Source organism: Protopterus annectens, chromosome 2.part0, assembly GCF_019279795.1.
Source record: "Protopterus annectens isolate FY-2018-M chromosome 2.part0, PAN1.0, whole genome shotgun sequence".
NCBI classification, from domain to species: domain Eukaryota; kingdom Metazoa; phylum Chordata; order Ceratodontiformes; family Protopteridae; genus Protopterus; species Protopterus annectens.
In genome coordinates, this window is record NC_056728.1 from 825779262 (window position 1) to 825796082 (window position 16821).

The window sequence follows — 16821 nt, forward strand, 5'->3', positions numbered from 1 at the left end:
CTTAGAAGGGTGGGGGGAGGGGGGGTGTGGCTACCCCTGATTATAGTTATTAAATTTTCAGCCATTCTTATCATTTGTTTTTTAGGCATAGAGGACTGAGCATGTGGCCTGGGCATCGGGTTTTTAGTAATGGATCGAGATGTAGGCCTAAGTAAAGAAGGAGGCGTCAGTTTAATATGCAATTCCATAGGCCTGAATACACCCTCAGAAGCCGGTGCCTTCACAGCGGCTCCGGACCCATCCAAGGTAGAGACATCCACGGGTTCCATAGTTGGAAGCATTTTGCAGCATACTGGACATCAGAATGGGTCTCAGTAGAGGCCTGCGAATCAGAAGTAGCGGGTATCAGGGGCTGCAAAAGCACCTCACTGAGTACCGGCGAACTGGCGACTGGCTTAGGAGAAGCGTTGTCGGCAGTTTTGAACCTCGGCGGCCTGTCTCTGTCTTTATCTTTGTGTTTTTTCAGAATCCCGGTAGTCGGATGGCTAACTGACGACATTTCTGGATAATTAAACCGAGAACCGAAATATTTAGAGGCGAAAATATACCGACGACGGATAGTGCGCTGATTAAATAAAGCACAAACCCGACAGCAAGGTACGTCGTGGTCAGGGCCTAGGCAAAGAATACAGTACGAATGAAATTTTTTATGAGGTATTTGCTTTCCACAAGTAATGTAATTATTAACTTTTACTGACATAGGTAAGGAGCAAGAAAAAGTTTCCCCAATGGGGTACTTATCTTTAGTTGAAGACTTTGGTTCTGAAACTCAAAAACAAAAATTTCAGGAGTCGGCCGACCGGCACTTGCGAACTGCTTCTGCGTCGGGTGCCGCATGGCAAGAAAAACTGATGTAATGGTGTCGGCTGCATGTTTTTTACCCCTGACGACCTGACGTCATGAAAGAAGGGATAGCAAGTGACGCAGGACCCAAGACTTTGTTAATCAGGCCGACTGAGGGCTACCTGCAAGCAGATAATCCAAATGTAATGACTGCAACAGTGAAACATGAAGAACATCTGAAACAGAAGGAGAACACTACTGATGACGTGATATAAGCCAGTTACAGCAGTCTCACTCCTGTCAAGCACTATTAATGAGAGTTGATAAGTAACTCTTGCAGAAGACACGCAAAGCATCATCTTATGATTAACTACACAGGCAGCTGTAATGTATAAAAGATGCAGCAGACGCCATTTTCTTCAGTTTTTCTTGCCCCAGATGTCAGGTGCCCCCAAAAGGGTAGGCTAAAAAACATTGCTTATAAAAGCATGCACTAAAATAAACAATACCTTCATCTACCAGCAAATACACCACATAGGTTTTATAGGATAGAGAAGTACAGATAAGTCCCAGCAAAGAAAGGGGGATGGTGGGTGGGTAACCTGGACTGCAACAGTGAATACACTCGAACATCTACATTTATGGTAGGTATACAACTGTACTATGTTCATCGTGTTTCACTGTTGCAGTCATTACACTTGGGTTGAATCCCAAAGCTGAGGTTGGGTGGCTGGGTCTAAATAGAATTAGGAGTGGCTATAAGGCCCTGCAGGACTGTGGTGGCAAAGCCTGCTCTAGATTTAGAGTAAAGAGGTAAGTGGTAGTGCTTAGTAAAAGTGTGCACTGAAGTCCAAGTTGCAGCCTCCAAAATATCCTTGGTTGGTACTCCTCTGAGGAAGGCTGCTGCCCTGGTAGAATGTGGTCTAATGCCCTTAGGCACTGATTTGCCATGATGTGAATAGCAGAAATGAATGCAGTGTCCTATCCATTTTGAAATAGTCTGTTTTGAGATAGCCTTTCCTTGTGATCCTGCAGCATATGCCACTAAACGTTGCTCAGTCTTTCTGAAAGCTGTAGTTTTGTCCAAGTAGAAGCGTAGCTGTCTGTGTATGTCCAAAGAATGCAGAAGTCTCCCCCCTTTATTCTGTGGGTTTGGGTAAAAAGTAGGCAATTGAATGGTTTGGTTAAGAGCCACACTGGACACTACCTTAGGCATAAATGTTGGGTTTGTCCTTTGAGAAACCTTGTCCGGATGGAAGATAAAAGGTTCCACAGTCATTAATGCCTGTAACTCTGAGACTCTTCTTGCTGAAGTTATTGCTAGGAGCAGAGCTGTTTTCCATGATAAGAATTTTATCTCAGCTGCATTGGCTGGCTTGAAAGGAGGCAGTGTGAGTTTTTCCAAGACAAAATTGAGGTCCCATGCAGGTATTGGTGCTCTCCTTGGAGGTCTTATGTTTATGGCCCCCCCTGAGGAATTGCCTAAGCAATGCATGTGAAAAAATAGGTGGGTCTGTATTGTAATGAGCTGAAATGGCAGAGGCATGAATCTTAACTGATGAGAAGGATAGGCCTTTGTCCAGCATCTCAGTTAGATATTGTAAAATCTGAGAAATATTTGGAACAAGCATGTCAATTCCTTGTGCCTGGTTCCAAGCACAGAATCTCTTCCATTTTTCTGCATAAGATTTTCTGGTGTTGGGCCTCCTGGCCTCCAAAATAACATCCATAACTGCTTTAGAGAGAGGCATATTCTGAATGGTTACACTATCTGCCATGCAGCTAGATTTAGGGTTCTGAGTTGGCTGTGCAGGATCTGATTGTTTTGTTGGGTCCGTAAATGAGGAATTTGAGGCAGTGTCCAGGCTGGGCCTTGGTACAAGCTCCTTAGGATTGGGTACCAGTGTTGGCGTGGCCAATCCGGGGCAATCAGTATAATTTGTGGCTTCTCTTGTCTGACCTTTAGGAGTACCTTGGGGAGGAGAGGCAGTGGAGGAAAGGCATATACTGTAAGGTTGTTCCAGCTGAATGACAAGGCATCCACTTTCCATGCTTGTTTGTGATAAGTCCTTGTGCAGATTCTCTGAAGTTGGCAGTTGTGAGGGGAGGCAAAAAGATCTATGTCTGGGCATCCCCATTTCCTTGTTATCATGCTGAAGATTTGTAGATCTAGTTTCCACTCATGAGGATCCATGAGGTTTCTGCTTAGTTCATCAGCCAGAGCATTTGTTTTTTCTGGCAGGAATTGTGCTTGCAGGTGTACTTGGTAGGTCAATGCTGTGTTTCACAAAATCATGGCTTGCCTGCAGAGGGGGTAGGAATGTGTGCCCCCTGCTTGTTTATGTACCACATGACTGTGGTGTTGTCCTAGATGAAGTAGGTCCTTGAAGGCTGTCAGGGCATTTTGTACAGCTAGCATCTCTTTTTGATTGATGTGAAGATGCCTTTGGCTTGGGGGCCATGTGCCCTGAATATATTTTCCTGCCATGTGGGCCCCCCAGGCATAATCTGATGCATCTGTTGTTGGTGTTTGCCTGGCTGTGGGTAAAGTGAATGGCTGTCCCTTGTTGTGGTGACAGGCCTGTGCCCACCATCGAAACTCCTGTTGGAGGCTGGGAATGAGTGAAATTAATGATTCCAGGCTGTGGCAATGTTGAGTCCAAACACTTTTTAGATACCATTGTAGTTTCCTTATATGCAGTCTTGCATATGGAATTGACAGAATGCAGGAGGCCATGTAGCCCAGAGCCTGCAGAATTTTTCTAGCAGATAACTGGGTCTTTGTTGCCATGCTTTCGAAGTAAGAAGTCAATTGCCTTTGTTTGTCTGGCCTGAGATAAGCCATCTGAGCAGTTGTATTTAAGCTTGCACCCAGGAATATTATCTCTTGAGAGGGTACTAGTTTTGATTTTTTTCCGTTTACTGTGTACCCTAGGCAAATTAGTAATCTTTTTACAAATGCCAGATGCTTTAGTAGAATGTCTTTGGTCTCTGCTTGAATAAGGCAGTCGTCCAAGTAGGGATATATTTGAATTCCTCTTTGTCTGAAAAATGCAATTACTGGTGCCAGGCATTTTGAGAAGACCCTGGGCACAGTAGATAAGCCAAAGGGCAGTGCAGAGAATTGGTAGTGCATTGAGCCAGCTATGAATCTGAGGTATCTCCTGCAAGACTGTCTGATTGGGACATGCAGGTATGCCTCTTTGAGGTCCAAAGTTACAAGCCAAGCCTTCTTGCCCAGCATGGGGAGAAGCTGCTGCAAAGTCAACATTTTGAATTTCGGAACGTCCAGAAAAGTATTTAGAATAGACAGGTCCAGAATTGGTCTCCATGCTTTGTCCTTTCTTGGTACTAAGAAAAGTCTTGAGTAAAATCCTTGTCCCTGCTCTTGTTGTGGCACTGGCTGAATAGCCCTCATGTCCATGAGAGATGAAACTTGTTTTTGTGCCTCTGCCCATTGATTGTGTGGCAGGTCTGGCATACCTTTTGCCTTTGGAAGGGTGTGAAAGTGGAACCTGTAGCCCTGACAGACTATATTTAAGACCCATTTGTCCTGGGTGATCGTGTGCCAATTTTGCGAAAAAAGTGCTAGCTTTCCCCCTAAGGGTGCTGCCAAAAGATAAATGCTTGGCACTGGCAGAGGGAAGTCATTGGGACTGTTTCCTATATGGCTGTGATTTCTCTTCTCCGTTTTTGGAGGTAGAAGCACCCCATTGTTTGGGCCTGTATGAGCCCTGGGGCTGTTGTCTGCCTCTAGGGCATCTGTATTTGCCTCTTTGTGGCCTGTCTGACATGGGAAAAGAACAATTCTTAGAAGGCCAGTTTCTGCTAAATCTGGGTGGCTGCACCTGTAAGAAATCCTTCACTGTCTGCATAGATTTAGCTTTATCCTCCATTTTCTTCAACACCTCTTCTGCCTTAACACCAAACAAAGTATCATGCTGTAATGGAGTATCCACTAATTTTGCTTTAACATGATCAGGCAGAGTCTGTTCCTTTAACCAAGCATGCCTTCTAATGACAGATCCTGTTACAGCGGCCCTGCAAGAGGCCTCCAGTGAATCAAAACCACACTGCAAAGTATGCTTTCCCACTTGTTCAGCTGCATACAATAAATCCTGCAATTCCTTGTTCTCAGAACATTCAGAATTTGTCAACATTTTCTGTTTTAACAGAGACATTAAGTACTGTTGATATTTAAGCATATGAAACTGACAATTTAAAGCCCTTACAGCCAAGGTAGCAGAAGTGTAAACTTTTTTCCCCCATCTGTCCAGTGCCCTAGAATCTCTATCTGAGGGGACAGGGTTTTTTGCAGTAGCAGCCTTGACCCCTTTGGGACCCTAAGAAATAGTTTCTGGGTCAGCAGCAGGGTTTTTATATAGAAATTTATGAGAATCTGGAACCCTGTAGTATCTGTCTGGCTTAACAGATGCAGGAGGTAAAGAGTCGGGAAACAGGCCGGACTCTGAAAATACATCATCTACAATGTCTAGAACAGGTGGAATAGCAAGAGGTCTGTGCTGAGGTAGTAAAAGAAAGTCTCTGAGCCTTTTATTAGAATCTGAATAATCTTGGCTCTTCCAGAGGAAATGCTCCCTCATGGTATGCAGGGTTTCCCCAAATGAGTAATCCTCAGGAGGAGGAGCTGAAGGAATAGATTCTTCAGCATCAGAATCCTCATAGGGAGGAATAGAGTATCCCTGTTCTGAAGAGGAGTCAGAGGAAATGGAAACCTGATCAGAGGAATCATATTCAGTATCTTGCCTAGGCCTCTTATCAGGAGGGGGATGGGAACCCCTGATCAAAGTAATTAGGTCTTCGGCCATTTTGAGCATCTGTTTCTTAGGCATGGAAGTCTGTCCTGGAGAATGCTGTACTTGTTTCCTTGTCTTTAAAACTGTTTTAGTCTTTGTCTTGGATGCTGAAGTTGTCTTGATATAAAGCTGTGTAGGTCTGAAAACACCCTCAGAAGCCGATGCCTGCTCAGCGGCTCCGAACCCATCTGAGGGATTAGTTTCCGAAGGTCCAATACCTTGAATATCCAGAGGTCTAGTTGTCTCCACGTGGGAGTCGGAGGCGGCCTGTGGCTCTGAGGTAGCAGGTGTCAGGGCTGTGAAAGCACCTCAGTGAGAACCGGCGACTGGCCTAGAAAAGGCTTCGTCGTCGGTTTTGGACCTCGGATGCCTGTCCTTTTCTTTTTCCATGTGTTTTTTATGAACTCCGGTCGTCGGTTGTTCCGACGGCATTATGTAGTTAAACCTTCGGCCAAAGTAATGAAAAGCAAAATTGTACCGACGCTTAATAGTGCATTGGTTAAATCTAGCACAAAACCGACAACTAGCAACGTCGTGGTCAGGGCCTAGGCAAGGAATACAGTAAGAATGAAAATCTTATGAGGTATTTGCTTCCCACAAGAAATACAATTGTTAACTTTTTCTAACATCGGTCTGGAGCAAGAAAAAAGTTTCCTCAATGGGGTACTTAGCTTTATACAAGACTTCGGATCTGAAATTCAATTTTGAAAATCTCAGGAGTCGGCCGACCGGCACTTGCGAACTGCTTTTGCTTCGGGCACCGCACGGCAAGAAAGACTGAAGAAAATGGCGTCAACTGCATCTTTTATACCCCTGATGCACTGACGTCAGGGAAGAGGCAACAGCAACCGACGCCGGACCAGGACTTCGGAATTCAGGCCGACTGCGGGTAGCCTGCCAGCAGGATAACCCAAGTGTAATGACTGCAACAGTGAAACACGATGAACATCTACCTACACACCCTTGTAAACATTCTGCTACAAAGATCTGATACAAGTGTATGACAATGTAGAAGCAAGCAACATTTAATATGCATGCAAAATAAGGGCATTTAATGTTTAATGATATAAAATTTACAATTAAAGCCCAAACTCCACTCTCAGTTCAAAGACTAAGACCAACTCCCAAACAGTAAGCCATTTCTTTACAAAGCAGTATCATCTTTGTCCCTTACCTGGACATTGGCAAAATCAACTCGGTTGAGGTCACTGAGCATCTGGTTGATTTGAGATGTATTTTGCAGCACAGCACGGGCAGCCTGAGCCAAATGATTAAGAGATGTGTATCGACGCAGCGTCTGAGCAAAGGCACTTACAGCTGCAACCTTTCAAAAAAAAAATACAAACAAATCAAACACAAATACTGTAACAAGTAAGTCCACTAATGATATAATCAGAAAACAAACTATCAGCTTCTAAACAAGAAACCAAACAGGTAACAAAATATTGTTTTCTAAATGAAATGACTAATCAAGCAATTATAAGAGGTGCTCAAGATAAAGACCTACTTTCTACTGCAAGGTATGAAAAACTTACAGGGAAATAAAATTAATCAGCATTAAAAGTTAGCTCAAAATGAAATGAGCTCTAGACTAACTCACTATAATACACAATGGGCCGGATTTATGAAAGCTTGCACGGAGTGCAAGAAGAGTATAGGAGCTCACGCCGGTAACATGTCTGCCGTGCGATCCAGGTACAGCTGGCAGGGGCATGCACAAGAGCTGCTAAAGCTACTCTTGCACGGACAGCGTCATGGTATGCAAATTACCTCATTTGCTGGTGAAAGCCATGCAAATGAGGTAAATTTGTGATCCAGGAAACACTAACCTGTCCGTGGAAGTTTAGTGTTAGCTGCAGAAATGTACTCCGCTGGTAACGGAGTACAGTTCTGCAAATAGCTAAACGGAGCTATGACAGCTCCAAATAAAGGATGCATACAGTTGAGGAAGCATGTCATTGGCCAAATATAAGGCCATTGGCATTTTAAAATGTTCAAAAATATAAACATTTTACTTTTTTTTCCCCTCGATCTCCGATGCTTAAGCATAGCACAGTACCACGCAAACGTGCGGCACTTATAAAAACAAGAAAATAATTAAAAAAAAGCCAAAAATAGGCATTTTCACTAAAAAGCTTATTCTGCCATGCAGGTGAATGGCAGGCTAAAAACATTGCCACTGAGTAGTGATTGCTAAGGGGGAGAAGCTCAGTGTGAGAGATGTAACCATGCAATAGTAGGCAATCCTATGCAAATGAGGATACGGATAATGAATCCCAATTTTCCCCAGCATGTGAGGCATGTCCCAAGAGTGTAAGAGTAGGAGTAGGTGAGTAGTAGAGTAGACTATAGGTGACATCATGAGGGTGTGGTGTGTCAGACAGCCTGTAAGCTAATTGGAACACAGTGGCTTATGTTTGCTTTGAGTTGCTCAGGATTGCAAGAGGCATGCCTACAGTTGTCCTGTTTGAAAACCTCAAACCAAAGGTGCACACTGTTAAAAGATAGGAAACTTCTTGCAAACATGCACACAGCGTGTGTGCATGCATTTGCGCTTGTTTACACGGGGCTTCCCCCGGGCAGAAACAGAAAGGCAAAAGGAAGGAAAAGAAGTAGTAGGAAGTTAACTAAGGAGAACTAGCAGAGCTGCAAGGTGAAATATATCAGAATCAGCCAATTACACAGGCAGCAGACTAGCCTAGCCCAGCCCAGCACTTTAAACTCTGCAAACACCATTCTCCCCTGTTTTTTCTCAAGAACTCTGCAACACTGCAGTATACAAAGAGGGAAAGCTTAAAAAGCTTAAGTCAGACAAAATGTTACGGGCTGCTCTTGCTATCATAAACCAACATCAGCAAGGTGCTGAGGGTGGTGATGTTGTGAATGCTGCTGAGCCACCCACAGTGAGGAGACAGAGAAGAGTGCACAGACCCAGGGTAACCTACCAGGGGCTACATGAGCTGGAGATAGTGGAGTGCTATAGGATGGACAGAGACCTCCTGCAGCAAATTGTTGAGCTGTGCCAGCCACGCCTCACACACAGAACCAACAGAGGGGAACCCATCCCAGTGGATACCAAGGTATGTGTTGGCCTAAGAATACTAGCTACAGGTACCTTCCAAAGACCAACTGGTGATATGATGGGGATTTCACAGGCATTAGCATCCAGGGTACTCCACCAGTTCCTGGATGCCATGTCAGCACATGTCGGTGACCACATATATTTCCCCAATTCCCGTGAGGCATTGGCCAGCAATATGTGTCTTTTCCACCAAATAGCAGAATACCCTGAGGTAGTGGGTGCAATTGACTGCACGCACATAAGCATCAAAGCACCACTCAGTGAGTGGGGTAAGGTCTACATCAACCGCAAGGGCTTCCCTCCATCAACTGCTAGGTCGTGTGCGATGCCCAGGGCATAATAATGAATGTGTGTGCTGGCTGCCCTGGAAGCTATCACGATTCCCACATCTGGCATCTGACGCAGCTGTACCAGAGATTTGTCAATGGGGACATCCTTGATGGTCACCTAGTGGAGTGGGGGATGCTGGATACGCATTGGAGCCGTGGCTGATGACACCCATCAGAAATGCACACACACCTGAACAAGAACTCCATAATGAGGCACATACACAAATAAGAAACATAATTGAGCATGTGCTTGGGATAATCAAGTCACGGTTCCGGTGCATGGATACATATGGTGGAGCCTTGCTGTACTCACCAACTACATGTACCCAAATTGTTACGGTATGTGCCATGCTACACAATATGATCCTGCGGAAACAGCTGCAGCAGGAACAGCATGGGGCAGGGCCAAACAGCCCCCCACCATTGCCAAGGCCTGCACAGGTGCAGAGTGACTCGGAGGAGGAACAACCTGAGCCTGCCCCAGCAGGCAGAAGGAGGAGTGCCCAGTATGCCCTGGCTTTGGCAAAGAGGCAACTCATAGCACATACACTGACTCAGTAGGAACCCTGGAAATGACACCTCTCTCTAACTCGCACATACAGTAAAAGGGATGCCTAACTTGACACTACCTGTTTTCAAACATGTATAGGGAGTGTACTATGTGCATCTGACATAGGCAGCCCTGCAGCACCACCTGAGGCATGAGTGCCCTATTTTAAGCAATATAAGGCACTGCTAAGCACATTTTACCAGTATTGAGAATATTTAAATACAATTGGGCATAGCTGCGCACCACGCTAATCAGCGCAACGTTGGGCAAAGTCGGGTAAACACGCTCACACCTGTTTTACTGTTCTTTAACCAGTCAGGTCTGCCCAGCAGGAAAATAAAAAGCAGTGACAGGGCTCAAACTCAGGATACTGTGCACTATAGTCACAGTACTGAACCACTAAGCCATGACAGCATTTCACTGGCACAGACACAGCTTACTTCACTCGCACATATCAGTTGGGGGGGGGTCACATACCTAACAGTCACAGCCAGCAGGACAATTGTAAACAAACACAAACAAATGCTGTATCATGCCCCCTGAAGAGGCATATGAGTAACCTCCCCCCAGGCCTATGCAGACAGATAACAGCAGGCCAGGCAGCGTGATGTGGGTTGGGTAGGCTAAGAAGTCACAAAATGCGTGTAATTGGAAGCTAAGGTCTGTAGTAGAGTGGTATGCCTCAAGTCAGTATGATAGGCAACAGTACAGACTGAAATGGAGTACCTGACATAGCAGTGCAGGCCTAGCAAATGTGTATAAGTGTCAGGTGTATCCCTCATCCTATGTACACCCACAGTAACAATCAGGTGTGCCCCCCCGGGTAGAAATGTACAAATAACAGCTGCCCCCCCTGTATGTAGAAATGTTGATAAGTCTATGCAAATTGACTCATGGAAGCCCTGCAGGCACAGCGTGCTTCCTGTCAATGTACAACACAAAGGTGAGCCCTGAAGTAAAAACCAACTTGAATTTTCCCACACACATATATAGTATATATATGTCCATAGCAGGCATGCTCACACACTTAAACAAATTTAGCAAATGTCAGTCAACAACATACTGAAAGGTCATACAGGGCATGCTCACACACAAACAAATGAAGCAAATTTCAGTCAACAACATACTGAAAGGTCATACTGAGCATGCTCACACAATTAGGCCATGTATGGGTACAGCAGTGGGCCACACATATATGGCAGTTGCAATTCTTACTCCAGACACGTCACTATTCACCAATCCTGCCTTGTGCACACAGTGATATGAAAACAGACCCATATAATATATTGGACCCCTGTCATAATCAAACTATTTAATACAAGTACTTAAGTTATTCAAAGAAAGTGAAAATCCAAAGAAGATCAATAAACCTCCGATCAGTATCATCAAGAAACAATGTGCACTCCTAACATTATCCAAGCCATGTTCTGGCAAAAATATTGCCAAAGGGTCCATACAGAACCATGAAGCTTTCTTTAGCTATGTCATAAATATCAAAGTAAACTCATATATGTTTTGAGTCAGTGCAAAGTGTAAATGAATACATGTACATGACTGACATTGCCAACATCTTGTCAGACAGGTTCATACATATTTACCCCCCCCTCACTGACAAAAGGGCCCATTATCATACTTGGAGATTGTGAAAAGCCAGAAATCACATATACAATGGTTAAACAGCTCTATCTAAACCTAAAAACATGGTGTCTATGGGATGACATGGTGTCCCTGGCTGTGTCATATGTGAACTCCAAAACAAACAGACCCTGCACCTGAACAGTCTGTTGAGACTCACCCTCTGTACAGGATATGAAACTGTTGAATGGGTTACAGCAACATTTGGCACACTCCACAAGTGCTGTTGCACAACAGACCATGGGAACTATTGTCTTATAAGCCTAATAAGCCTGATCTGCAAGGCCATGGAGTCCATCATTATGGAACTCATAAATAGAGCTATTGGGAGCCTACAAACACCCACCCTACCCATTTTGGTTTGGTCAGGGGCAGATCATGGTCCCTAAACCTGCTAGACAGTTTTCAAGGCAGTCACCCAGGACATACATCAATGAAATGAGTTCCACACGGTCTACATAGACCTTGAAAAGCCCTTTACCAACATCCCAAACATATGTCGTATCCACAAAATCAACAACCTGTGCATAAACATGTATGTCATCTGATGGATTGCCAACTGGGGCACAGATAGATCCCACAAGGTAAGAATTGTGGTCTCCCTGTTGGACTGTAAGCTGGTAACAACTACTGTCCCCCATGGCTCAGTCCTGGGACCCCTCCTGTCTGGTATATACTTTTCGAAATACAGTCAAACACACTAGGGTTATGGTTAGCAAAGTTTGTGGATGACTGCAAAAAGATTGTCATAATCGATGTTTGGGACAACAGAGACATCCTTAAAAAGGGTCTCAGTCAGACAGATGTGGTGTCAAAATTATGGCCTCGAGCTACAGTCATACAAATACCACATAGGTGCCAACACCCTAAATATGGAGGTGGTAATAATAAGGGATCTATGGACACGTGGATAGTCATCTCTGCTTTCAGAAACACATTCACAAAGTGGTTAGAAAATCACGCTATGTGTTCCCACAAATTGCCAAAGTCTTTGCATGTAGGTTAAAGGAGGTTCCCTCTACTCATCAGTGATCAGACCCATCAGAGAGTACCACAACACACTTGCTTTGAATCTGACTAGGCACCTTCAGCAGCTGGAAAGACCACTGAAGTACCTCAACAAGAGGATCCCTGGCCTCAAACAGTTGCCCCATGCAACAAGACTGAAGTAACTCAATCTGTACTCTACAAAATGAAGTAGCTTTTCAGGCAAAACAATAAATCCCTGAGCAGGCAAGCTTAGAAAATTGTGAAAAAACCCACAGATGGCTCAGCACACTTCAGTTCACTTTATTCCACAGAAACACAGCACATGTTGGAGGGATACATTACTAACTCACAGACTTCCCTTGCTTTGGAACAGGCTCCCAACCTACATTAAGCTGAGTCCCTCACTGACACTCTTCCAGAGGAGCCTTGATGAGTGTATGTGAAACTGAACTGTCACACCATGGATCACTTCATCAGCTCAACCACACAGAGGCATAGGGAACTAACCCCATGTGTGGTGATAGCTGCACACTCTGGCCATACTAATATATGCCTTCAGGCAGATAGCCTATTACCTACCTATGTACATATATATATGTAAGGGAACACAGTATAATAAGCCAAAGATGGATGGGCAGAGATGTGTGTAAGAGGGTGACCATGACAGGGAGCCATCCAGGACTGCTCCACCCAGCATACATCCCAATGGCACAAAAGACATGAGGTGCACATCTCACCCACTGTGCATAACAGCCACCAGTATCTGTAAGCATTACAGTGTATGTGGTCATGTGCCTGCTGTACAACATGACTGTACAATGAAGTACACATCTACTATCTGTAAACATGTACCTGTCACATAGGTTCATAGGTATGTAGTAGACTATCTTCACGAAGGCATATATTAGCCTGGGCAAGTTGTGCAGCTTTCACCACCGCACTGGTAAGTCTCCTAAGCCCTAGTTCTAATAGTTAGTACCCTAAGCCCCTTTCTAGTGGGGCTGCTGATGTGATACCTGGCGTGAATTGTCTGTTTCACATCCACTCATCAAGGTTCCTATTGAAGAGTGTCAGCGAGGGGCTCTGTCTGATGTACATTGGGACTCTGTTCCACAGTAAGGAAAGTGTCTGAGATGGTATTCTATCCCACCAGCATGTTGTATTCATTGTTGTGATGAGGTTCATATCCCTGAAGTGTGTAGTGCAACTCAATTTTGTTATCTTTAGATGGAGCATGTTCAACAGTTATGTGTTGGACATGGCTCTGCATGTTAGGCAGAGTGTGCCTCTGAGTAGGCGGTACGCAATGGAGAACAGATATAGTTTTACCAGTTGTGTTGCATAACACAACTGTTTGAGGCCAGTAATCCTCTTGGTGAGGTACCTCTGTGGTCTCTCCAGCTGCTGGATATGCTTAGTCGAGTACATCCAAAATGGTGCATTGTACTCAATGATGGGTCTGATGACTTAAGCGTAGAGGGCCACCATTACCTCTTTTGATTCTGATGCAAACCCTTTGTTGATTAGGTGGGTCACATAGGATTTCCTAATCACATTGGCAACATGGTTGTCAAAGGAAAGATGACTATGTACTTGTGTCCCCAGATCCCTTATTACCTTGTCAGTTTTAGGGGGTAACACCTATGTGGTAGTTTGTGGGTACTTTGTTTTCCCCAAAGGGGATTACAATGCATTCTTTCGCACTGATGAGTCCATGATTCTGACACCACACATCTGTCTCATAAAGTCCCTTCTGGAGAATATTTGTGTCATCCAGGGAATCTATTATGGCAAACACTTTACAGTTCCCTGCAAACTTAGTCAACCACAACCCTCCTGTGTTGGCATGTACTTCTGAGAAGTCTATACTAAACGGGGGGGGGGGGGCCCAGGACTGAACCCTGGGGGACACCAGTTGTTACCAGTTTAAAGTCTGACATGTAGCCAGCAACTCTAAATTTGTGGGATCTATCTGTGAGCCAGTTTGCAATTCATTTTGTGATGTATGGATTTATGCCCAGGTTGGTGAGTTCATCTATGATACCTGACTGGGGAATGGTGTCAAAGGCCTTAGCGAGGTACAGGTAGGCTGTGTGGAGCTCCTTTCAATCATCTGTAGCCTGGGTAACTGTCTCAAAGAAATCCACCCAGTTCAGGAGGAGTGATCTGCATTTGACGAAGCCAAACTGTGTGTGCTCAACTGTGTGAAGGTTCCCAATGTCTTTATTGTTGACTTTCATTATGATTGGCTCCATTGCCATGCAGATCAGACTCGTCAGGTTCATAGAGCATGAATGCCAAGGGTCTTTTGTGGCCACACCCCTGTGGAGTGGGAAGCAACATTCTATGGGTACATATCCTGTAGAGAGCATGTAGAGAGAGGTGTAGGTATCCTTGATGAATATGGATACATCCCCGCCCTATGTGCTATGATCCAGGTTCTGATGCTGGAAGGTATGGAATGAGTAGTATCCTGGTAGTGCTGGTGTGCTCTCTGGAGCCTTGAACTAGGTTTCTGTTACTGCACAGATATCAATATTCTCCATACTGAGAAGTGCCTTGAGTGTGTGCATCTGGAGGCTGAGACTTCTGGCAGTGAGTAGCATTTAGCTCAATTTGTGATTATTTGTGTTGGTTACGGGGTTTGGTTTGTCCTGAGTGACCGGTGTTCTACACCTGAAGTCAATGCCTCATTTGTCCGATCCGACCATAAGCTAATTACCCTACATATCCACATTCTGCCCCCACCCCCCATTAAGGAAACCATGTTAAAAAATTTCTCCAAAGCCAACTTCATGCTTCTTAAGACAGAAGTGGTGAACTTCATGACACCCATGCAGATGGACAATACAGTTACGACTACTGAATCCTACACAATTGCACTTTATAAGCACTTACATGAGTGCATGGATCGTGCTATCCCAAACAGAACCAAGACACTATCCTCCAAAAAAAGGAAGCCAATATGGTGGTCCCCTGCCATAAACAAAATGTACAACAGAAGGAAGAAACTGTTGCAAAAGAGAGTAAAATCACACGAGTGGAGGAGCTCCCTGGTCAGCCTCAGAAAGAAGCTGCGATCCCTGATAAAATCCTCCAAAGCTAGTTACGAAAACAAAATTGCCACTGATTCTAAAGACAACCACAAAGCATTCTACAGCTATGTCACGAATTTCAATGGCAACACTCAGATCTGCTCTGAGTTACAGCACAATGGCACTAAATATACAGACCCAACTGATATTGCCAACATCCTGGCAGATAGGTTCAGTGCTAACTTTACCCCCCTCTCACCCATTAAAGAGCCAATCTCTTTATCGGAAGAATGCAAAGTTCCTGTAATCACAGCTGCACAGGTAAAAACCACACTCTACAAAGCCAGGAACACAGCATCCATGGGACCAGACAACATCCCAGGCTGTGTTCTACATGAACTACAGAACGAACTAGCACCACACCTAAGTACCATGTTCAATCATAGCCTCATCTCAGGCTTTGTGCCTGCTGAATGGCGCACAACGACGGTTATCCCACTACACAAGGGGGGAGCCACCACGGACCCTGGGAACTAGCGCCCCATTAGCCTGATGAGCCTGGTCTGCAAGGCCATGGAACGTATCATCATGGAACTTATAAACAAAGACATTGGTAACCTCCAAACTCTAGACCCCAACCAGTTCGGGTTTGCAAAAGGCAGATCATGTCTCCTAAACCTGATAGACTTCTTTGAAGCAGTCACCAAAGCTGTAGACAAGGGTAAGGTGGTTCACACAGCCTATCTAGATTTTGCCAAGGCTTTCGACACCATCCCCCACTCTGGAATTATAGATAAACTCACTAAACTAGGTATAAATCCCTATGTCACAAGATGAGTTGCCAGCTGGCTCACTGACAGAAACCACACTGTGAAAGTAGCAGACTCCTAATCCGACTTCAGACCAGTGACAAGTGGAGTACCACAGGGTTCACTCTTGGGTCCTGTCCTGTTTGGTATTTACTTCTCTGAAGTACAGGCTAACACAGAAGGTCTTTGGCTAGTGAAGTTCACAGATGACTGCAAACTAGGAGCCATAATTGAAACTACTAACGATGTGGACATCCTACAAAAGGGCCTCACTGAGACAGATGCTGGGTGTCAAAGCCATGGCCTCAAGCTCAATGCCAAAAAGCACATTGTCATCCCCTTTGGTAAAAACTCTGTACCCATGAACTACAACATAGGTGGTAGTATACTTAACACCAAAAGTGTGATAAGAGACCTTGGGATACAGGTGGACAGTAGTCTCTCCTATGATAATCATATCACCACAGTAGTCAGGAAATCCTTCTACATGGCACACCTCATCACAAAAGGTTTCTCATGCAGAAAAAAAGAGGTCATTGTTCCCCTCTACTCATCATTCATTAGATCCATTATAGAGTACAACGCCCCTTTTGGTATGTACCTCACAAGACATCTACAACAACTGGAAAGGCCGCAGAAATACCTCAAAAGAGGATTACTGGCCTCAAACACATGCCCTACACAGACAGTCTCAAAAAACTCCAGCTTTACTCCATCGCATATCGCCTACTCAGAGGTAATCTCTGCCTAACGTACAAAGCTATGTCAAACCCAGAGCTGTTGGACATGCT

The 16821-nt window shown here is 44.7% G+C and overlaps 1 protein-coding gene across 1 annotated transcript in view; it reads right to left on the minus strand.

Annotated features, from left to right (window-relative positions):
* The window catches only part of RFX3 (regulatory factor X3), a 1639608-nt gene that overhangs the window by 112804 nt on the left and 1509983 nt on the right, over positions 1 to 16821 (minus strand). Inside the window, exon 14 of the mRNA XM_044061098.1 lies at positions 6775 to 6924. Coding sequence (XP_043917033.1) covers positions 6775 to 6924 — 150 coding nt within the window. The remainder of the gene's footprint in view (positions 1 to 6774; positions 6925 to 16821) is intronic.